We start from the raw sequence: 25120 nt of genomic DNA, 5'->3' as shown, positions 1-25120 counted from the left end.
AGATTACTGAAGTACATACAGTGAAAGTGAGATAGAACGACCCGACGAAATATATGTTATGGTGATATGGTCATTGTTAAGCTTTATAACTGTTTATTTAATTTTCGTTGTATTACAGGCCTAACGTTAACTGAATACAAATAAATGCATCGAGCGTCTCTAGCAACAGATCTACCACGTCAACAAAAAGCTTGTAAACAGTAGACGTACAGAACACCGATCATCTGCAGAGCGATGTGTGCTACACCCGACCACGCTTGACTGCGTGCATCCGAGCAGCAGCCACGTACGACGTGAAATCCTAGGCCTACCCGAGGAGACCTTGTCACCTTTTGCTGCACATTTCTGGACTGCTTATCCAAATACTCCAACTAGTTACCCAAGGTAATCAATTCTGTACTGTACACGAAAGACACGAATCTCCATGATTGGAGCGATTTCTGAATTCATACGGTAAATATGTAAGCCTAGACATACTGTATATCATATGTGTAGTGAAGTATAACACGCTCTAGATATACTACAGCAGTGTAACTGTTTGGTGCTACATTAATGAAGATAGCTTATACCACAAGTTATATCCCAATATATTCTTTCTCTGATAACCGTAACTAACGACGCCGTAAAGGAATATAATCCTGTAATAATCAAACAGGATACCTAGGCATACACAGATCCCACGACAGCTGGAGATCTGATAGATTGATAAAGTAGCTGATAGCTTGTACTTCATACCTGACTTAACACACCCACCACCCTTGAAAGTGCATTATATTGTAAAATTGTATATGAGTGTTGAGTGGCTATGAATAATCGCTCTCACGTTTTATATACTGTATCGTGTCATGTTCTCGCTTGATTACAGCTGTGAGAGTTGGGGAATTAACGATACAAATGCTTGTTCCACATGTTCTCATTTTATTCGCCATCTTAGTTACACACAATTACAGAGTTGGATCCGGACTATCCGGAACCGGTACATACTAAAATACAAAATTAATATTTTCCGGACTTTCTTATAAATTCTATGGTCATATACAGTACATCCGCCCGCAAAAACAAAATTCTGACAATTTTGGACAAACCATAGAATTTAGCAACCAAAATCATGAAATACAACATCTGCATAGAGTAACTTTGACATCTTGATATGTAATAACATCTGCACCACCTATTTATATTAGAACTTTATCTGAGGAAACTTGTAGCAATAAACATGCCTGATGATCACTAATGAAATGACAAAGTCATAGTGACAAATGTGCAATTTACTAACAGGGTAGAGCAACTAAAAACCCATTGCATCCATTGGTTTGATCACAGTAAGTATATTCTAATACTCTAAATATCAAAAATCCAACATAACTTCCCATGATTAAGTAAAGCACAAACACTTTGTGACTATATCATCATAAATGTGATAAAATATACAGGTCTGAAGTTATACTGCCTCTCTCCGAGAATTAAGGTATCATGTGATGTAGGTTATGTTATAACAGGATGAACAAGAACTGGATTCTTTAAGTCAAATATTACATTGTAAAGAACATTATGAGGAAAAAATTAAACAACAATGTGCAAGCCATGCACCTGAGCATCATGGGAGATAACTCTTAATTATCAAATCATTCCTAAGAACAACACTAAATTTAATTAATACAATAACCATATTATGCATTATGGCAACAAAAATACCATTGACTAGGAAAAATGACAATGTTAGGCAATTTTAGGCAAAAAAAAATCATTGTTATCCATCAAATGACACTGCAAAATTTTATGAGTCTTAGATCCACATATCCATAAAAGGTTAAATTCCGTAAATTTGGTAACATACATACATTATTCATAATATTGCATATAACATACAATTCAATCATTGACTGTCAAAAATCATATCATAGCACTCTCATTTAATATCAAAGGTAATAATCAAAACCTTCAAAGCAATCATGATAGACATCCTAATAATCCATTCAAAAAGTATTGATAGTAATACAATCTGAATTGTACCTGATAAGCATAAAGTGATGAAACAAACAACTGACTTGAAAGTTCTGTAATTAGGGATTTCAGTTCATCCTCAATTGTAAAGTAATTAATATTCTAATGATCTAAAACTGGTGGTGGTTTCGTCATAACTTGTTGACGCGTTTTGTGGTTCAAATCGGCTTTGTCTAACCACAAGGCATTTTGGGCTGGTTCACCTGCGAAGTGAACTAGGTAGCGAATGTTTGGTTCCGAACCCCGTTGCGCCAAAACACGTTTAACTTTGTAATACTTAGCACTGTCCGATTCAGAGGTACTTGTTGCACAAGCTGAGCCATCACGATAGCGTAACGGTTTGCCACAAGTGCGTTTGGGACGAACAGATGGACCAGTTGGATCAGCCATACAATGAATTGTTACTGAAGGTTCAACGTCAGATGGTTCAGGGTCCTCTTGAAGAGGAGTTGCAGTGGCTGGTGGCAGCCTTAGAGGGACCTCCAAAGAAGCATCATGAAACTGAGGGTGGTCTTTGCGTGAAGAACCGGGGAAAGTATTCTGAGCGTCCTCAGTTTGACTAGCTCTTTCGCTGCATGATGTTCCTCGGTGTGTCACAACAGTTGGTAGAAGGTATGAAGATGGAGTTGGCTCCCGAACAAAGGCCATCTTCAATCTAGTCACATGAACCGGTTGTTTTTGACGCTTGTCTGTTGCTGGGTCGCGTAGGAGGACTCTATGATCAGAATGGACACAATCCACAACTAGAGGTCCAACATAGCGATTTTGCAATTTCTGTCCTATACCTGCAGTATTGTTCTCCATGAACACATAATCTCCTTTGGCCAAATCTAGTTTTTAGGTCATCTGACCCGAAGGGTCATTATGACCTATAGTCATCATGCTTCGTCCGTCGTCGTGCGCCGTGCGTCGTGCGTAAACTTTTCACTTTTCAAACTTCTTCTCAAGTTCCACCAGTGGGATTGAGCTGAAACTTGTCTGAAATGATCCTGAGATGGTCCTGACTAAGTGTTGTTATTTTTCGGGTAGGTCCGAAATCCAAGATGGCCGCCATAGCCGCCATTTTGAAAACACATTTTAAACTTCTTCTCATGTTCCACCAGTGCTATTGAGCTGAAACTTGCCTGAAATGATCCTGAGATGGTCCTGACCAAGTGTTGTTATTTTTCGGGTAGGTCCGAAATCCAAGATGGCCGCCATAACCGCCATCTTGAAAAACACATTTTAAACTTCTTCTCAAGTTCCACCAGTGCTATTGGGCTGAAATTTGCCTGAAATGATCCTGATATGATGCCGACCAAGTGTTGTTATTTTTCGGGTCGGTCCGAAATCCAAGATGGCCGCCGTGGCCGCCATCTTGAAAAACACATTTTTAACTTCTTCTCCAGTTCCACCAGTGCTATTAAACTGAAACTTGTCTGAAATGATACTGAGATGGCCCTGACCAAGTGTTGTTATTTTTCGGGTCGGTCCGAAATCCAAGATGGCCGCCATAGCCGCCATTTTGAAAACACATTTCAAACTTCTTCTCATGTTCCACCAGTGCTATTAAGCTGAAACTTGTCTGAAATGATACTGAGATGGCCCTGACCAAGTGTTGTTATTTTTCGGGTCGGTCCGAAATCCAAGATGGCCGCCATAGCCGCCATTTTGAAAACACATTTCAAACTTCTTCTCATGTTCCACCAGTGCTATTAAGCTGAAACTTGTCTGAAATGATACTGAGATGGCCCTGACCAAGTGTTGTTATTTTTCGGGTCGGTCCGAAATCCAAGATGGCCGCCATAGCCGCCATTTTGAAAACACATTTCAAACTTCTTCTCATGTTCCACCAGTGCTATTGAGCTGAAACTTGCCTGAAATGCTCCTGAGATGGTCCTGACCAAATGTTGTTATTTTTCGGGTCGGTCCAAAATCCAAGATGGCCGCCATAGCCGCCATCTTGAAAAACACATTTTAAACTTCTTTTCATGTTCCACCAGTGCTATTTAGCTGAAACTTGCCTGAAATGATCCTGATATGATCCCGACCAAGTGTTGTTATTTTTCGGGTCGGTCCGAAATCCAAGATGGCCGCCATAGCCGCCATTTTGAAAACACATTTTAAACTTCTTCTCATGTTCCACCAGTGCTATTGAGCTGAAACTTGCCTGAAATGATCCTGAGATGGTCCTGACCAAGTGTTGTTATTTTTCGGGTCAGTCCGAAATCCAAGATGGCCGCCATAGCCGCCATTTTGAAAACACATTTTAAACTTCTTCTCCAGTTCCACCAGTGCTATTAAACTGAAACTTGCCTGAAATGATACTGAGATGGCCCTGACCAAGTGTTGTTATTTTTCGGGTTGGTCCGAAATCCAAGATGGCCGCCATAGCCGCCATTTTGAAAACACATTTTAAACTTCTTTTCAAGTTCCACCAGTGCTATTGAGCTGAAACTTGCCTGAAATGATCCTGAGATGGTCCTGACCAAGTGTTGTTATTTTTCGGGTTGGTCTGAAATCCAAGATGGCCGCCATGGCAGCCATCTTGAAAAAACATTTTAAACTTCTTCTCCAGTCCCACTGGTGCCATTGAGTTGGAAATTGGTGAGGATTTTAAGGAAGGAGGGCCAACAAAGTGTTGACTTGGCAGCCATGGCGGCCACTTTGTAACATGATTGTGCAATCATGGTTTTCCTGAACAATGCCTATTTTTAACTTCCACCAGTGGGATTCAGCTCTAACTTACCAGAAATGATCCTGAGATGGTCCTTACCAAGTGTTGTTATTTATTGGGCGGGTCAGAAATCCAAGATGGCCACCATGGCCAACAGTGCCACTATATACTTGCTACAGAGAATGCATACTACAATAATATAAGGTTTTTAATTTAGAGTCAGATGACCGTTAAGGCCCCTGGGCCTCTTGTTTAGTGTAAGCATTGGCTCGTTCGAGCATTTTCTTTTGAGATTTCTCCACATTCTGTCGTACTTGATCCTGGATAACCTGAAGCTTCTTGAGAAACTGTGTCATGTTGGTTTGTCCGTCTGTGAAAAGTTCACCACTTTCTGAACCAGGTGTCAGGGTAAGTGGGAACTTTGGGCGGTGTCCAAAGACTATTTCATACGGAGCATATCCTAAGCTAGAGTTCACGCTCAGATTTATAGCAAACATGACAGATGAGAGATAGTCATCCCAGTTGCGACGATTGTCATCAACATAAGCAGTTAGTCGTTCCTCAATGGATTTATGTATCCGCTCACATGCTCCTAAACAACGATGAGTGAAGCTTGGTGTGAACTGTTGGTCAACTCCAAGTTTAGAACAAACTTCTTTGGTAATTTTGGCAATGAACTCTGACCCTTGATCACTAAGAACGGTATCAGCCACTCCATACTGTGTAAAGAGATCTAGCAAAACTGTAGAAACTGTCATCGCGTCCTTAGTTGGTATAGCCTTTGCATATTGGAATTTACTAAACATGTCCGTAGCTGTGAACACGTAGGCGTTTCCCTTGTAGGTTGTGGGCAAGGGCCCTAATAAATCCATCTGCCAGACTTGAAATGGACGACATGGTTGTGGGTATGCCGTGACCAGTGCTTTAGTATGAGCTCTGGTGACCTTTCTCCGTTGACAGACAAGACAAGACTTGATATAATTACCGATGATGACCGACATCCGTGGAAAGAAATAATGTTCTTTAACGCGATCCAACGTGTCTGTAATCCCACCATGCGCACCAAGAGGTGAGTCGTGGTATAACTCAAGAACGGTCTTGATCAGCCCTTCTGGTAGGGCAAGTTGATATGCAGCCATTGTTTTGGTCCGTTGAGACTTGGTAATGCGCGCGTGAAACAGAACATCCTCGAACAAAGCATAATCAGCAGTTTCTAATAACACACGATGCGCAAGCTTCTGAGACGTTGGAAGCTTGTTGTGCTTTAAGTAAGTGATAAGTGGTTGCAGTGCCGGATCAGTATGTTGTAGAATAGCAATGGATGCGCGGCTGAGATCCGTATTATCCAAAAGCTCAATGTGTGGCAAGTTAGGTCTCTCTATTGTGTCTCTGCTTTTGGTGTCTTGTGCCCTGTTGTTTTGTTTAGTGTACATGTCTATGTCAGTGGCAACATGGTTCTGAGCATCCTGAAATTCATCATCACTCTCATCGGTATGATCATAATGTAATACCTCCTCAGATACTGGACGTTCCGAGTGTACCGTACTATCAATGTCAGTAGTTATGATATACTGTCTTTGACGATCTCCAGAATTGTCCACATCCGTTGACACAATGTAATTCTCAGATTTTGCGGCTGAACTGTCTATATCAGTAGTCATAATGTACTGTCTCTGACTATCTCCGGAGTTATCAATATCCGTTGGCGGTGTGTCAGTCTCCGATTTCGTGATCATGCATCCGTCTTTGTCTGGAGATGTTAACTGGGGGTTAGAAATGTCCTTGACTATAGTATCAGTATTCTCCTTGAGGGAGGCTGTAGGAAGGGGAGATAATTTAGTAGGCGTATACTTTGGTGCACGCATTCTCCCTTTCCTTTTCCCACCACGCGGCACAAAAAGGGTATCCTCATCCGTGTCTGCATCATAGCCATCATCAAAGTCCAGCAACGACACTGGAACCTGTTGGAGCATTTGAACATTGTTCACTTCCTGATCGGAGCTGTGTACTTTACGGAATGGGTGGTCATCAATAAAGTTTATATTGCCTTTGACTTCCTCGACATAGGGGAAAAAGTGATCCGCCTCCTCAGGGCTACTAAAAGATTCAGTAGGGTTTGCCCTATCCTCTGGTTCCCTGGATAAGGCATCCGGAACACACATTTCAGATGCGCGTTTATATTCAATGTGAAAGTTGAACTCCTGGAGGATAGCCAACCATCTGTCATAAATAGCGCCTTTCAGTTTCTTTTGAAACAAGGGTTTGAGAGCCTGGCTGATAAACAGTCAAATTGTGACAAACATTTACTTGTTGTACTTAACCCTTGAGTACCGACTGGTACAGAGCTTGGTAGCTTCCCAAAAATGACTGATTCTGAGTTTGGACTCAGCTGTACAATATTCTTACACCTGATTGAGTAAGTACTACTGGTAATAGTTTGGTTATTGAAATCCAATACTACTCCCTTAGACCTCAGATAACTAGTACCCAAGATCAGTGGGTGGGATGCATTTTCAAGAACATATACAAATATGCTGTGTTTACCAAATTTAGTGTTGACCTTGACCTTTGATGTACCTAAAATCTGAACTTTCTGACCATCAGCTACAGTAATACGTTTAGCACTATTGCTTACATTTGACAGGTAGCTACAACAGGATTGTGGTAATGAGTCAAATAACTGTTTAGACATTAAATTTATAGAACTACCACTGTCGAGTAAGGCATTGATCTGGACATGTTGTATTTTCACAGGTAAAAACAAAAACTGAGATTTCTCAACTTCTATATCTTCAACTGCACCATCAGTACGACATTCACTAGAACTGTCATCAGTATTGTGTACATGATTGACCTGTGGTTCAAAATCAACATTACAGTTAGTCTCTCTATCAGAATCATCATCACTGTCTGTACTACTACTGTAGACACGGGTTTGATCCCACCGATTGGGAGCACTGTCTCTATAACGACGCGCTACTGTGGCTTGCCCCTCCCTGGACGTCCGCGTCGGTGAGCGCCGGGGCCGTGGGAGTTTCCCGAGTACTGATGAGGTGTTGGTGTATCTCCCCGGGTTTCTCCGTCACCGGTAGATGGCCCATTTGGTGGATGATGAAGAGTGACACAATCTGACGCTGCATGTCCATGCTGTTGACACAACTGACACATAGTGTCTGGCTGACTGTCGGTTATTTCGGCCCAGTAACAATTACGTTTGGTATGACCTTGACCTTGACATTTAAAACATGTGATGTGGTTAGCCCTAGGCCTGTGATTGTGAACATCAGGCTCTGGTTGTGGTTGAGCCCTATTCAACAGTGCTGTCATCTCCAGTTGGGACAACTTCCTCTCCAAAACCTCCAGTTTGTTTTGCATGTCTGTGACCCCGGGTTCTGGTACCCTATTTACTGCATTGACAGGTGTACATGTTGGCAAGGCCTGTGATCGATACCCAAAGGAGTCGCCCAGACGGGCACTCTGATAGGCGTCCTCCAGGGTGTGTGGTTTGCTAGAGTTCACAAAAAAATTGAAGCATGTTAGGTAGTCCATCCGTAAATTTAGCCAACATGTCCATGGGTGACTTTCCCAGTTTGGTCCCCACTTTTAGTATGGATGAGTAGAAGTCTTCCAGACACATCCCTGGAGATAGCTTTATGTCATTAAAAACCCTGGTCTCCACATAAACATTTGAAGGGCCAGCCTTGATAAACATAGAATGGAATTCCAATTTCAGGGCATTCCAAGATGCTGTGCATAACCGGTCAAGTCCACGAAACCATGTGTATGCTGGTCCTGTCAGATGTAAAGAAAAGGCCGAGACCATTTTCTGAATATTATGTGCTGAAGATGTGTCAACTCCCTGAACTGTCATGTATGACTCAAAGTCCCGCAAGAATTTTTCGGCGTCTTCATTGGGGTAGCCATGAAATTTAGGAATGTTGATCGGAAACAACGTTGGAGGAATGTTCGGACTAGGCCTACGATCCTCGTGATCGGGTTGTGCAGGATTGGAAAAAAGCACTTTCCTCACATCAGTTGATGAAAATGGACTAAAGTCATCATCGAATGATTGCCACCCTGGGCGAGGAGTCTTATCACAGCTAATATGAAATGGGTTGGTAGTGTGCATGGTAGCTCTTCTCGAGGGGCGCGAATCTATTCTCTAACTTGATCGTGGTGCGAACTGAAAACTGGGTCAGTGAAAATATTCCTGAAGACACTCAACCGAAAATGTACGTGAATAACACTGTCATAGTTCATGAAATCTCACCAAGTGCATGGTTCCAGATGATTCGATTCTCCACCATGTATCGTGTCGTGTTCTCGCTTGATTACAGTTGTGAGAGTTGGGGAATTTACGATACAAATACTTGTTCCAGTTCCACATGTTCTCATTTTATTCGCCATCTTAGTTACACACAATTACAGAGTCGGATTCGGACTATCCGGAACCCGGTACATACTAAAATACAAAATTAATATTTTCCGGACTTTCTCATAAATTCTATGGTCATATACAGTACAATACAATGTATATGTGAAACTATTATAATTAAGCCCACCTGTTCGGAAGGCCATATCATGGCGTCAGTTATATGTCATCTGTCAACAATCAAAAAACATCTTTTTTTGAACTAACTGATTGGAATTTAACTATAGATTTGACTGGAGGTATTTTGTAAGTAGTGGGGATCAGCCAAAAATCTAAAAATTGGTTGGGCTGACCCTCCAGGGCTGAGGGGTTTGGCCAAAATTGAGCGATTTGGCTATATTGCTATAAATGACTTCCTTAGAACTAAGTGGTGTATATATCGCTCATATTTGACTGGTAACATTCCTAAATGGTGGGGATTCATAAAGCTAAAAGTTGTGGGGCTGACCCCTAGGTGACTGAGGGGCAGGGTCAAAAAGGAGCAATTTGCTATTGGTTGCTATAATAATGACGGTAAAGATCCTACCCCCATAATCATATATAGCATTACTGGGCATCAACAGATAAACACAATTATGTTGTGAAAATAGGCCCTGGGGTCTTTTCCTTCCCCTAGGGACTTAGTTTCATGCTATAGTTTTAAAACCATTGAGATTCCCATCCCATAACCATATACAGAATACCCTAATTAAATTGCCACATTTCGTCCACGACACTTATGTTGGTATAACGAGGGTGGCGATAGTATCAAATTATGGAAATTACAACCAAGAAATGGTATAAAAGATTGCATTACCAATGTTAACCAGATAATCTCGCCATAAAAACGTAAAAAACGATTTACAATATGTATACATGTACATAATGTAGATTCATTAGTCAATTATTCTATAGGCTATATATTTTCATATAAGTCACAAATTTCTGGAAATAGTCCTCAAACTTTTAGAAAATTGAACATTGACTTTGTAATGAAAGTAAAGATTAAAGCACACCACCTTATAAGGGGATGTAAATTTAATTTCAATGTAAGATAGTATATTCACCACCTTATAATGACCATTTCAATGTAAGATAGTATATTCACCACCTTATAATGACCATTTCAATGTAAGATAGTATATTCACCACCTTATAATGACCATTTCAATGTAAGATAGTATATTCACCACCTTATAATGACCATTTCAATGTAAGATAGTATATTCACCACCTTATAATGACCATTTCAATGTAAGATAGTATATTCACCACCTTATAATGACCATTTCAATGTAAGATAGTATATTCACCACCTTATAATGACCATTTCAATGTAAGATAGTATATTCACCACCTTATAATGACCATTTCAATGTAAGATAGTATATATACCACCTTATAATGACCATTTCAATGTAAGATAGTATATATACCACCTTATAATGACCATTTCAATGTAAGATAGTATATTCATCACCTTATAATGACCATTTCAATGTAAGATAGTATATTCACCACCTTATAATGACCATTTCAATGTAAGATAGTATATTCACCACCTTATAATGACCATTCCAATGTAAGATAGTATATAACGCTTTATGAAATTTGACAATGGTATATTGTTCTGCCCTATGGTTCAGTATGTTTACAATGATTTTTTTGTTTACGTCTACTTTCAGTTGACATCAGGACTAAGATGGTGGACCCTACGATAGCCAGGCGAGCGGTATCTCGCTACAGGCTGTACCTGGCTGGGGCAGTGCTTATAGCTGTAGCAGTACTGTCATACTACTTCATGAATTTAGCACCGAATAAGCTATCAAAAAACTCTCTTGAAAGTAAGTCACGCCTGAAAGTAGCAAAAAATGCAAAAATGTGGAAGCAAAACAAGTTTATTTCTAATAGTGTCCTCAAGACAGAGATGGCTCAGCAAAGGAGAAACCCTGACAAGTTATCACTGACCGACCATCATAAATCTGAGATTTTAAAGCCACCGATGAGAGCACCAGTTCAGGATAATGTAGCATTTAAGGACCAATTATTTGGTTCTCCTAAGACCATGGAGACTAGGAGGCCGGCCACTGAACATTTGGACATGTGGAGGATTACAAATGAGTCACGTTTCTATGGACCAATAAGTGACTACGCAGACTATTTCCGCGGTATGAAGCGTCTCGTTCATCTTGATTTGAAAGGTGCTCCACCAAATAAACTGTATCTTCAGAGACTTTTTCCGTTATTTAAAACTTTCGGTGCAACAGGGGTAATTCTGGAGTATGAAGATATGTTTCCTTATAAAGATAGATTTTCTGTTATTGCTGCTAAAAATTGCTACTCAGAAGAAGATATAAAGGAAATCCTCAGATATGCTGCAAATAGTGAACTGGAAATCATTCCTCTCATTCCAACATTCGGACATCTTGAGTTTCTGCTAAAGCATGAAAAATTCCGTCACATGCGTGATGTGGACTCCTCTCCTTTTGTGATATCACCAGCATTAGATGCGACATATGTAATCCTCACCGAAATGGTACAACAAGTGATGCGGCTACATAACACATCTTCCTATGTCCACATAGGTGCTGGAGGGGTCACAGAGATTGGCAGGGGTTTGTCTGCCTCCCTTATTAACAAAGGAAAGACGAGAGAAGATATCATGCTAGAGCATGTTTTCAAAGTCAGTCGCATTGTAAAGGAGAAATTTAATAAACAGCCAATCATGTGGGATGATATGTTACGGAGCATGGATGTTAAGAAACTCCAGGTAAATGTTTTCAAGAATTATCAGAATTACTTTCAAATGTTAATAGAATTAATACACTTTTTGTACATTAAGCCTAAATCAAAATTTTGTTTGCCATTAGCTGACTGACCCGCCAAAATTGTCCTGACTCAAAAAAAATTATTCTTATTTTCAATTAAATTTTTTTTTATTATAATTTCAAGCAAATTCAGGATTTTAATAGAATATTCAGTGTTTAAAATTTGATTGGGAATTGAAAATTGGTTTGGGTAAAATAAAAAATATTTTACCATACCCACCGACCCAGCCACAAAGGTCTCAAGTGACCTATTGCAATTGTCTTTTGTCCATTGTTGTGCATCATCCATCCATAAACAATGGTTTTCTACTTCTCAGAAATCCCTGAACCAATTTCAATGAAATTTTTCAGAAACTTTCCATTGCCAAAAGTCAAATAAGATTGTGAATTATATGGTTCCCATCCCCAGGGGCCTTAAAAAATCTTATTCTCAAGACCCAAATATGTTGGAATCGAATACTTTTCATAGATACAACATTGTAGCTACAGTTGAGTGTAGACTAAAGGTTACACCCAAGTGCACTCCGAGTGCACTCCATTTGGACTTGGAGTGCACTCCGTTTGGACTCCAGGTAAACTTGGAGTGCACTCCAAGTGGACTCCGAGTCTACCTGGAGTCCTATAAGACACCATGTCTGCCCCGGGTCTATAATCAGACTATATTATCATATATAAATACTTTGATGCTTTTAATATAATTTATATATAAATAAATAGATTATTACAAATCACTTTTGTTCTGTTAATATTACTATTAACATTTGTTTAGTCTACTAGGAATATTTATTTTATTGTTAATACATGGTAATAATGCCTACATGTAAAATTTTTATTTATTAAGATCCATAAAATACAGTTATACAATTTATGCTATAATCAGGTTTCTATGAAAGTTAATTGCTCATTATGTCATATTTTATTAAGGAGTAAGTAAATCGTATTTCATTTTATTAAGGAATTGGAAATTATTTCAATTAGAATATTTATTACAGTAACTGTACATATATCATGACTGTAAAGGAAGTTTAGATAATGTATCTATATTATGTTATTGATTATTCAAAATATTGAAAGTTTACAGTATTTAATGAATTATGTTTTTATAATAAAACATTCTCTACATATATGTACTCAGTTAAGGCAAGTAATTATCAAATAAACATAATCATTTTAGTTTATATAGGATATATATTTAAATGTATCATTAGAAAAATATACATTTACATCTGTACATATTTACAGAGACATATATACTCTGATATTTACGAACATTAACTGGTTAAATTAATGTTCTGACATAATGTACACACGGGTATGTAGTTCTGGACTACCCGTAATGAATGACAGTATCTGTTTAATTGCTATTATTATTGGTCATGCATGACTGACTCTGGCCTGACACACCTGAGAACTGTGCCCGGTGAGTTTTAGGAGCCAGCTACAGGTACTGTCCTGGGTTCACAGAAATATCTGTCAATTTTGTCGAAGCTGTGCAAAGCAGGGTGTGTTATACCCTCAGGCCAACTAACAGAACAGTAAGATTATCTCCTGACTTGAAGGAAAGGATTGTAGATCTCCATCTGAGAGGCCTTAATCAGACCAAAATTACATGTATAAACGAAATACCAGTGCAATTAAGGTGGAAATGTCAAGATAAGTTGTAAAACCATTAACAAATTGGTTAACAGGTTTAAGAAGACCAACTATTGAAATGAAGTCATTCTATACTGAAATAAGAAAGTAAAAATAAGCTGTTTCATATTACATTTTAACCTGTCGACTAAACCGTAAGTCATTGAGACCAAACGTATTTGCCGGTTTATGGAGGTGTCCGGTATGTAGAGGTACAATGTTGAGTGATATATATAAGTTCAGAAAAATTAATGCAAATCAAATTAAGAAATGATGTAGTTCGTATCTTGTTATATTAAAAAAAATAAAAAGACATTGCTTTAAAAATTAATGGTAAAGAAAGAGATTAAAGAAAATTAAAAATCAGTGTAATTCCGAATGGTATAATAAATGTAAATTCACCATTTCCCAGAACCAACCTACAGCCTTATACCCGTAATTAGTTCACATTGTTCTCGTCCAGGAAATAAGATTATAGAGCCTGAGGTACAATTTGCCTCAGGGCAGTTGGACACAGCAAATTATATACCATTTACCTGTAAAACTGACCTGTTGGAACTACATCGTTTTCTATGCCCATTCAGTCAATATCTATCATATGTGTCACTCATACATTTTGAATTGAAATGACCTGCCAAACATTTTACGTAACAGATACAGGTCATGAATGTACAATGGTTGTTCAAGTTAAATGTTCAAAATTAAAAAAAAAAATGACATAAGGCCAGCTGCAGTTGGTGTATGGAATGTTTGATAAGAATTTACTTAACTCAAACATGAAAATTATATTAATCTTTGTTGAATTACATATTGCCTTCTTATACCCTATACATACTTCCATTATAATATCAAAGACATCAAAGTAATAGTACCAGTTTGAAATAAAATATCTTTTTTTTTCAAATATTTTTTTTTAAATAATGACTTATAACTGTTGTAAAAATACTGTAATTGGAATGGACAATCATATCATTTCAAAAGTGTCAGATATAGACAGTCACAAGTCTGTACCTATATTCTATATGAGTTATATATGACCTTGGTATATAGGTTAGCCCGAGTTTCCTCTGGCCCTGACACCATATACACCAGATATGGTGTCAGGGCCAGAGGAAACTGGGGCTAGGTAAAGGTAAGGTGTGATGACCAGTTTTCATCTAACAATTAAGGGGGTCTTTATCTAGTTAAATGACCATGTGTACACCTGTCCAGATCTTCACACCTTACAAGGTAAACTTGGAGGAAGGGGTCATTATTGGGGTCAGTGTAAGTCTGTCTTTCTCCACGAGTGTAGGACAAAAGCCCCCCCGGACATTAGCCCCCCCCCCCCCCCCCCCCGGACATTAGCCCCTAGGACAAAAGCCCCTCCGGAAGAAAGCCCCCCCCCGGACATTAGCCCCCCCGGACAGAAGCCCCTTCTTTAGAAATTTAGCTGGTATACTTTATATAAATCTGTACTTTTGAAAAACAGAAATTATATATATATATATTGTTGTTTTTATCTCTGAAATTTGGAGAATAATTCTGTGGAAAATGAAGGTCCTTGGTTCAATGTCAGTGTAGCATTATATGTCTGTGGTTAAACATCATAATTTATTTTTTCAAACTTTATATTATTAAGTAAGCTAAAAATTTCAGGAAACTCTCCATGATGAACATATTGTTACTGATTACACATAATTTTTGACTTCCTAATTAATATACTGCAAATATTGATAATCAAAGAAATGCCTACAAAAGCAATAAACATTTGATCCCTATTTGCAGTGTCTCAAATTATAATATAATAAGTACCTAACCAAACATGTTGCTCTGCGTTGTAATAAGAAAAGTTTAATTTTAGGAATGATTAAAATCAAAGAAACAATGAAGCCATTAATGATATATTTCTTTCCAGGAGAACACAACATCAATAAAAATCTACCAAACAACTGTGTAACAGCTTATTATTTATGTAACAGTTCAAGTAGTTGTTGTTGGAACCGGTTGTTTACATTGCCGAAGCCACTGATGACATATGACATATGGCAATTAAAAATCATAAAAAAAATAAATATCATTTTTTTATGAAGGGGCTTTTGCCGAAGCCACTGATGACATATGCATATGTAGCAATTAAAAATCATTAAAAAAATAAATATCATTTTTTTTTATGAAGGGGCTTTTGTCCACTTTTTGATTAGTGTGAAGGGGCTTTTGTCCGGAGGGGCTTTTGTCCTAGGGGCTAATGTCCGGGGGGCTAATGTCCGGGGGGGGGGGCTTTTGTCCGTACCTCTTTCTCCACACCCCTGTAATCACGCTTGATATACAGGTAAATCAAAAAAAGGTGGTTTACCAAATGGAAATTTAAGACTGATGTTAAACTGTAAATCAAAATTAGACATTGGATCCGGAATATGCCATCAAGGTGATTAAAAAACAACAACTTTTTTTGGTATTGTATGTTAAGATAAATATAAACTGTTGGAAGAAAAGAATTTGAAATATTAAAACCAGTAGTACTTCGAGTACAAGATATTTCCAGTACACAATCAAACTTTACATTTTGAGAGACCACAAACAACTTGCCAAATACATTTTTGTTTATTACCAATTTCTATTCATTTACGTGGCTTGTTAAAACTCTTCAAATCAAAGGAATGCTATCATACATTTTTCAACGAAGTGCCAGATCTATTCATTTTATATAGGGTTTACTGATAGAAAAAATCAATTATATTAGATGCTGTTAGTTAACCAACTAAAAATGAACCAACAAAATAATAAGATGATATAAAGAAAGATAAAACAGTAACACATATCTTATTGTTTAAGGAGTCTAAATGTATAAGAGTATACATCTATCTATAAACATTATGTATACATGCAGGTTACAGGTACATGTAATACATGTGGAACCAGGTAGGACTGGAGCCTGATAGGACTCCAGGTAAACTTGGAGTGCACTCCGAGTGCACTCCAAGTTTACCTGGAGTCCAAACGGAGTGCACTCCAAGTCCAAACGGAGTGCACTCGGAGTGCACTTTGTGTAACCTTTAGTCTACACTCAACTGTATATAGGAGCATCTCAAAGTGCTTTACCAAAATAGTGATCTTCATTAACCTGGGGTCGTATGTTTCCCCCGGTTAGGGATTTACTATAGTATGTGTAGGAAAATAACATTTTTTGAGGATCATTTGGGGAATTGACCTATGAAATAATTCAAACTTGATTAGAATTATCAATATGGTATGCAGTTTAATGATATGCCCATATTGGCCCTGGCAGACTGCTAGGGACTAAATTGATTACAAAACATCAGAACGCAGATGAACCTCTTGTTTGCATAAGGTCAGTCAGCTTTAAAGGTTTCAACATTTGTAAATTCTAAATTCTTGTGGTAAGCATATAATTGTCTTGTTAGAATTGAGGTTTTCGTAGTAAACCAATGTTTATGATATAATACTCACCATCATATAGACAATGGCTTAGAGCCTCCAGCAGCCCATAACTTTCCGTGACAGGACCTCTGATATGATACATTTGTATATATTGCGGTTTAATTTGTTTATAATACCGGTAATTCTATGTATTTGTTGGTTCTTCACTAGTTACAAATCAAGGACATCTGTTGGTTTATGCCGTGTTATCTTAAGCTTACTGTTTGGTTTTTGAAATTTCTGAAAATTTGAAACTTTGTCAGACATTGTATTTCAGTAATTGTATTCACTTGCTACAATAATGTATTATGGTTTAGTGTACGTAGGAAGGCGTATATTGTTCCTCCCTACACTCATATGGTGTTTGATAACTTACCTTGTTATTACACAGGAATCACAACTGGGTCAGTATGTACAACCAATGGTATGGAGTTCTATGACAAATCCTGCTGATAAGCTGACTAGTGACATCTGGAGTAAGTATCGGGATACCTTCAAACATCTGTGGGTAGCGTCATCCTTTAAAGGTTCTACAGGTAGTGGCCGGGTGATGACTGATGCCGTGTACCACCTCAAAAATCATCTCAACTGGATCCACTTGATTGAGGCCATAGGTCCTGGTGCAAGAGATCAGGAACAAGCTGTAAAAATTATCGGAATAGGGATTATAGGTCGACAGAGGTACAGTCACTTCAGTACGCTGTGTGAGCTCCTCCCAGCTGGTATTCCCTCTCTAGCTGTCTCCCTCAAGGTTATGCAGTTTGGCGGATTCACTGAATCTGTACATAGACTTGTATCTAAACAGCTGAAGTGTGAAAAACCTGTCAAACTGGACCTACTTAAAAAGTATAGGGATTATGATGGGTGTAAGTTTCCTGGTTCAGCCATTTACTACAAACTGCGTACACTGTGGGGAAAGCTTCAGACTTATAGTACAGTCAAAGAAAATATAAACAGCTTCGCCAGTGAGATCAACTACAAACATCAGTTCTTTGATCCTAACGAACTGAAGCGCATCAACACGAGTCTCTTGATGCTGAATGCCAGTTTAAGTGGCATGGATGGCTTCATGAGACATGAGATCAGTACATATTTTGACGCAATGACTGCTACTGAGTGGGTAGAGATCAACATCAGGCAAACCGTACAGGAAATCACACAAGAAGTTAATGAAATCGCAGAATTTTCAAAGAGAAAGACCTGGGCCAATCGCCCAGGTTATGATGCCAGTACATCAGCTCAAAATTCCAAAGGTAAGGATTTAAACAACAGTAAAACAGACGTCATCAAGCCTTTGGATCAGGATAGAACAAAAAAAGAACAATACATGCCAAAATTAACTCCTCTTCAACAACTCAAGAAGATTAGAAGTAGATTCAATCAAAGCAGATCATTTCAGGCAGATATAATACAGAGGGCAGCAGCCAGACTCCAGGATAATAGACAAAAATACAAAACAGATCTAAAGCCCGGCTTAAACAATGGAGAATTTAACTCAGGAACATGGAAAAACATGGCAGCATTGGGACAAAAATCACGCATGGAAACTGTCAACGGAAAGGTGAAAACAGATGTCACAGAGAGAAAAACATCACAAATGGGAGGAAAGTCTGGTATAGGGATGGTTAATGGAGGGATGAAGACAGATGTCACAGAGAGAAAAACATCACAAATAGGAGGGAAGTCTGGTACAGAGATGGTTAATGGAGGGATGAAGACAGATGTCACAGAGAGAAAAACATCACAAATAGGAGGGAAGTCTGGTACAGAGATGGTTAATGGAGGGATGAAGACAGATGTCACAGAGAGAAAAACATCACAAATGGGAGGGAAGTCTGGTACAGAGATGGTTAATGGAGGGATGAAGACAGATGTCACAGAGAGAAAAACATCACAAATGGGAGGGAAGTCTGGTACAGAGATGGTTAATGGAGGGATGAAGACAGATGTCACAGAGAGAAAAACATCACAAATGGGAGGGAAGTCTGGTACAGGGTTGGTTAATGGAGGGATGAAGACAGATGTCACAGAGAGAAAAACATCACAAATGGGAGGGAAGTCTGGTACAGAGATGGTTAATGGAGGGATGAAGACAGATGTCACAGAGAGAAAAACATCACAAATGGGAGGAAAGTCCGGTATAGGGATGGTTAATGGAGGGATGAAGACAGATGTCACAGAGAGAAAAACATCACAAATGGGAGGGAAGTCTGGTATGGGGATGGTTAATGGAGGGATGAAGACAGATGTCACAGAGAGAAAAACATCACAAATGGGAGGAAAGTCCGGTATAGGGATGGTTAATGGAGGGATGAAGACAGATGTCACAGAGAGAAAAACATCACAAATGGGAGGGAAGTCTGGTATAGGGATGGTTAATGGAGGGATGAAGACAGATGTCACAGAGAGAAAAACATCACAAATGGGAGGGAAGTCTGGTACAGAGATGGTTAATGGAGGGATGAAGACAGATGTCACAGAGAGAAAAACATCACAAATGGGAGGAAAGTCTGGTATAGGGATGGTTAATGGAGGGATGAAGACAGATTACATAAACAGAGACAGAAAAATATTGTAAATGGGAGGGATGTCTGTTATAGTGGTGGTTAATAAGGGGATGAAGACTTATAAAAACAGTGCAGAGAGAAACATGCAAGAAATAGAACAAAGTCTGTAGTGATGATGGATAAAAAGAAACCAAATGTCCTGAGAATCCATCCTTGCCTATGCAACAAAGAAGTTAAATCCAAATTTAGCAAGCACCTAGGCTTCCAAGATATTTTGGGGAAAGTTTCAAGAGGCTTTTAGGGAAATGAACCAGATTGCATATTTCAGTGGAATTGGGGGCAAATTTTGTCTCCCAAAAATTGTGATCTAGTTTTTACAAATTATGTCAGAAATAAAAAGTTGAAGTTTATGTCTGCTTAAAAATGTATCTACACCAGTCACAGTGCTTTTTTTATTATAAAGTTCTTTAATATACAGGACATGATGAATCTCATACAAATAAGAAACTCATGCAAAACCTTTGAAATCTGTACTTTTAATGACTTGTTGACATATATAATTATGTATATATAATTTTTGAAAATGGTGCAATGGCCAATATTTCTGGCTAGGCAATTAGGTGATGTAGATTGTGAGTTTGATTCCTTTCTCATTAGCTCACCTGGTCCAAAGGACTAATGGAAAGCATCTCTTGGTGGTTGACATTCAAAATTGTACAAATGGTTGGTATGACTCCCCTGCCAGGGGCTTAAGAGGCAGGGCCAAAAGGGGTCAATTTGGCTATATTGATATGAATGACTTCTTCTTTGAAACTGAGCAATAGATATCGCTCATATTTGACTGGTTGCATTCCTTTGGGGCAGGGCCGGCCTCTCAGGGCCTGAAGGGTGGGGCCAAGAGGGGTCAGTTTAATTGAATTGATATAAACAACATCTTCTCCGAAACTAAGTGATGGATATCGCTCATATTTGTCTGGTAGCATCTTTATTGGGTGGGGATTAAAAATTGTACAAATTGTAGGGCTGAATTCTCAGGGGGCCTGAGGGGCAGGGCCAAAAGGGGTCAATTTGGCTAATTTGATATAAACAGCTTCTCTAAAACTAAGCAATGGATATTATTCATATTTGACTGGTAGCAACCCTATGGGGTAGGGATTCAAAATTGTACAAATGGTAGGGCTGCACTCTCAGGGGGCCTGAGGGGAGGGGCCAAAAGGAGTTGATTTGGCAATAATGATATTTACAACTTCTCTGGAACCAAGCATTGTAGGACATTGATATTTTAGTGGTAACATCCCTAGATGGCTGGGATTCAAATTTATACAAATGATGGGGCTGAACCCCCTCCCCAGGGACTTGAGGACAATTTGGCTATATTAAATCTGTTGAGATCCCTGTCCCAAATTGAACATGAACATTATTTTGCCATTTGGTCAAATCAACCAGGTGAGCGATACAGGCCCTTTTGGCCTCTTGTTGTAATTACTGTTATATATAAATATCCAATTATCAATACGCGTACAATGTATCATATACAGTATATCATTATGTATTTTACTTGCAATTCATTGTTGCTATTATTTTGAAGAGAATTTACAGTACACATATATAAATGGGGTTATTTTGAAGAGAATTTACAGTACACATATATAAATGGGGTTATTTTGGAGGGAATTTACAGTACATAAATGGGGATATTTTGAAGGGAATTTACAGTATATAAATGGGGTTATTTTGAAGGGAATTTTACAGTATATAAATGGGGTTATTTTGAAGGGAATTTACAGTATATAAATGGGGTTATTTTAAAGAGGATTTACAGTATATAAATGGGGTTATTTTGAAGGGAATTTACAGTATATAAATGGGGTTATTTTGAAGGGAATTTACACTATTGTTAAAGCGTAAAAATATACATTCCATGATTACTTTATGCCATTTTGATACACATTCCTTAAGAAAATTTGTACGGATGAATAATCCTGGGAGGTAGGAAACCATTGTACTCTGATTTTTTCTTTTCCTATTTTTACTAGACTAAGTAAATCCATACATCATTTTAAAGTTGCTTCATATTTTCTGTCATTATTTTTAATGTTGAACATATATTTTGTGCCATGATTTATTTATCCATTATAATTTTTTTCCCTTGTTTTCACATACAGCTGCGTCCCTGAATGTTAAACATATATTGTTATTCTTGTATCCCTATTTTACCATTGAAATCCTAATGTTAGGCCTTATAGAAGCAGAAAAACAGGTAGAAATATATCTTACTTTCTTGTTTTTATAAAAATGATGTAATTTTACCATATTTAAAAGTGAGCTATGTCATGAAGTTCTAGTGCACTAGAACCTCTTATTGCTAGTTTTTGTCCCTCTGAGACAAAAAGTTGTAATAACAAGACTACGGTGATACTTTTTGTGTATTTTGAGAAATTACATTTGATCTTTATTGTTTCTCCAATTCACTTAAAAATGAGTTTATAGTCCTTTTGAAAGTTAAGTTCAGTAATAACAATATCATGTATGTTTTCTATTTTATTGGGATAAGATAGTAGCTTTCCTGTTTATATCTTTGAAGAAATTATATTTTTGGGTAAAAATGTCATGTTAAGGTGAATTTGGAGAATAAGTGATAAAACATTACTACATCTATATAATTTTATATATATGTATGTGCCTTAAATTAACCTGGGAGTTTGATATATTTTTGGAGAAAGTTACACAAATTTTAGCGAATTTTTGGAGTTTGCATAAAATTTGCCATTATTGGGACAGGCATAATATTGATAATTCTTGTGATAGACAGAATTGTGGCTGAACTGTTGCTGTATTGTTAAGGTACTGAAAATCATGTGAAACTGATATAGTTATTGTATAGCCACAGTAATATGTTTAGTTTTCAAAGTTTATTTTGTAGATTTTATATCAAAATATTACAGTGTATATAAGATAATATAACTGCCAACAGATTGTTCAACCTTTATTTTGAAGGTATCTCATTAATATACAATATTTTTACAATACATGTATATATAGAGACAATGTTTGTACAGATCCAGTAGGAAGTGTATGTATTTTATAAACATTGTTGCTATACATGTATTACCACGTGGCCTTTATTGCTGTTCATGTGTAGGTGATGTAATGGCAACGAAAATGTTGAAGATTTTACTTTGCTCATAAATAATATGGAATAGAGTAGAGCATTTTCCAGTATGGCACTGTATGTCCATTTACACTTCCTTGTGACCACAACTAGTTCTACAGTTTTCAACCAAATCTCACACAAGTCATTAGTAAGACATGAAGTAACATCATCAAATGGAGTTGCTTCGTGTGAGTTATGGCCCTTTGTTTGAAGTTTATGTCTCAGTTGAATTTGAATTCTGTCTTTTGATTACGTCACAGGTGTATTTTTTCAAGACAAGCATATTATGTCACTGTTGGCATATCATGTCAGGCCAGGGATGTATTCTGATAGGGGTAAGTATGTCACTGTTGGCATGTTATGTCAGGATTGGCATATTATGTCACTTGGCATATTATATGTCAGGGTTGGCATTTTATGTCAGGTTTTGCATATTATATCAGGCCAGGGGTGTATTCTGACAGGGTTTATTATGTCAGGCCAGCATATTATGTCACGGGCGTATTATATATGCCCTGCTCTGCAATACTTTTGTTCTTTCTTGTTACTAGACTATGAGTATAAAATTGTGAAAAAAGTCTTTACAGGTATCTGTATCATTGTTATATTAATTTTGTCGTTATATTCCAGGAAAGAATTTAGTTCATATTTATTTTAAAGTTATTGAAAACCTATCTGCAACAGAAGTAATACTTGTTTATACATTTGAAGATAAAATATTGGTGTTGTGTGGTCTGAATTATAGATACTTTGGCTGACAGTCAAAAGTATTTGAGCCTTGAAATATTTTTCATCATATTCATATGCAGTGTCAGCTAGAAGTAATGTGATTTGTTTTTGGCTGTACTTTGAATTCATATTTAAACAAAATCATACTGATTCTTGCCATTTTATTATTACATATGATTATTTTTTCATATAATAAACTTGTAATAGCTGAATTACTTCTTAATATTTAAGTTTACGCAAATGCTCAATCAAGTTTTAAAAAACCCATAAACATGGTCATGGAACGACTACCACTCAGTGGGAACCTGTACGTCCTGGTGTAACTAACCACCACTCAGTGGGAACCTGTACGTCCTGGTGTAACTAACCACCACTCAGTGGGAACCTGTACGTCCTGGTACAACTAACCACCACTCAGTGGGAACCTGTACGTCCTGGTGTAACTAACCACCACTCGGTGGGGGAACCTGTACGTCCTGGTGTAACTAACCACCACTCAGTGGGAACCTGTACGTCCTGGTGTAACTAACCACCACTCAGTGGGAACCTGTACGTCCTGGTGTAACTAACCACCACTCAGTGGGAACCTGTACGTCCTGGTGTAACTAACCACCACTCAGTGGGAACCTGTACGTCCTGGTGTAACTAACCACCACTCAGTGGGAACCTGTACGTCCTGGTGTAACTAACCACCACTCAAGTGGGAACCTGTACGTCCTGGTGTAACTAACCACCACTCAGTGGGAACCTGTACGTCCTGGTGTAACTAACCACCACTCAGTGGGAACCTGTACGTCCTGGTGTAACTAACCACCACTCAGTGGGAACCTGTACGTCCTGGTGTAACTAACCACCACTCAGTGGGAACCTGTACGTCCTGGTGTAACTAACCACCACTCAGTGGGAACCTGTACGTCCTGGTACAACTAACCATCACTCTGTAGGAACCGGTACGTCCTGGTGTAACTAACCACCACTCAGTGGGAACCTGTACGTCCTGGTGTAACTAACCACCACTCAGTGGGAACCTGTACGTCCTGGTACAACTAACCACCACTCAGTGGGAACCTGTACGTCCTGGTGTAACTAACCACCACTCAGTGGGAACCTGTACATCCTGGTGTAACTAACCACCACTCAGTGGGAACCTGTACGTCCTGGTGTAACTAACCACCACTCAGTGGGAACCTGTACGTCCTGGTACAACTAACCACCACTCAGTGGGAACCTGTACGTCCTGGTGTAACTAACCACCACTCAGTGGGAACCTGTACGTCCTGGTACAACTAACCACCACTCAGTGGGAACCTGTACGTCCTGGTGTAACTAACCACCACCCAGTGGGAACCTGTACGTCCTGGTGTAACTAACCACCACTCAGTGGGAACCTGTACGTCCTGGTGTAACTAACCACCACCCAGTGGGAACCTGTACGTCCTGGTGTAACTAACCACCACTCAGTGGGAACCTGTACGTCCTGGTGTAACTAACCACCACTCAGTGGGAACCTGTACATCCTGGTAATTCGTTTGGTGACATGGACTATGTCTATAGATGGCATTGATAATATGAGGACATTTTATCATTGATTTGGTGAAGGAAAGAGTTATTAAGCTTTTTTTAACACTTTTAACCTTTACAAATCATGTTTTGGAAACACTGGCTAGCTGTTACTAGCAGCATCTGTTATTTGGTGATGCAATCTTTCATTTTTTGTTTTTTGTTTGTTTTTTCTTTATTGTTTTTGCTTATAACCTTCTATATATGTAGAAAGTGATT

General features: G+C 38.4%; 1 protein-coding gene across 1 annotated transcript; it reads left to right on the top strand.

Moving 5' to 3' along the window:
• Nucleotides 1–64: 64 nt before the first annotated feature.
• Nucleotides 65–23553, top strand: LOC117339055. The gene is made up of 3 exons (XM_033900421.1): nt 65–384; nt 10757–11841; nt 17343–23553. Exons 2-3 carry the CDS (start codon nt 10774–10776, stop codon nt 19527–19529), a joined length of 3255 nt encoding a protein of 1084 aa, XP_033756312.1. The 5' UTR covers nt 65–384; nt 10757–10773; the 3' UTR covers nt 19530–23553.
• The last annotated feature ends 1567 nt before the right edge of the window (nt 23554–25120 follow it).

Source organism: Pecten maximus, chromosome 12 (genome assembly GCF_902652985.1).
Source record: "Pecten maximus chromosome 12, xPecMax1.1, whole genome shotgun sequence".
NCBI classification, from domain to species: domain Eukaryota; kingdom Metazoa; phylum Mollusca; class Bivalvia; order Pectinida; family Pectinidae; genus Pecten; species Pecten maximus.
This window is presented reverse-complemented; position numbering and strand designations above follow the sequence as displayed.

Coding starts and splice junctions, on each gene's coding strand:
- LOC117339055 (XM_033900421.1), top strand. CDS start 10,774: ATGGTGGACCCTACGATAGCCAGGCGAGCGGTATCTCGCTACAGGCTG. Junction 11,842..17,342: donor TGGATGTTAAGAAACTCCAG/GTAAATGTTTTC, acceptor GTTATTACACAG/GAATCACAACTGGGTCAGTA.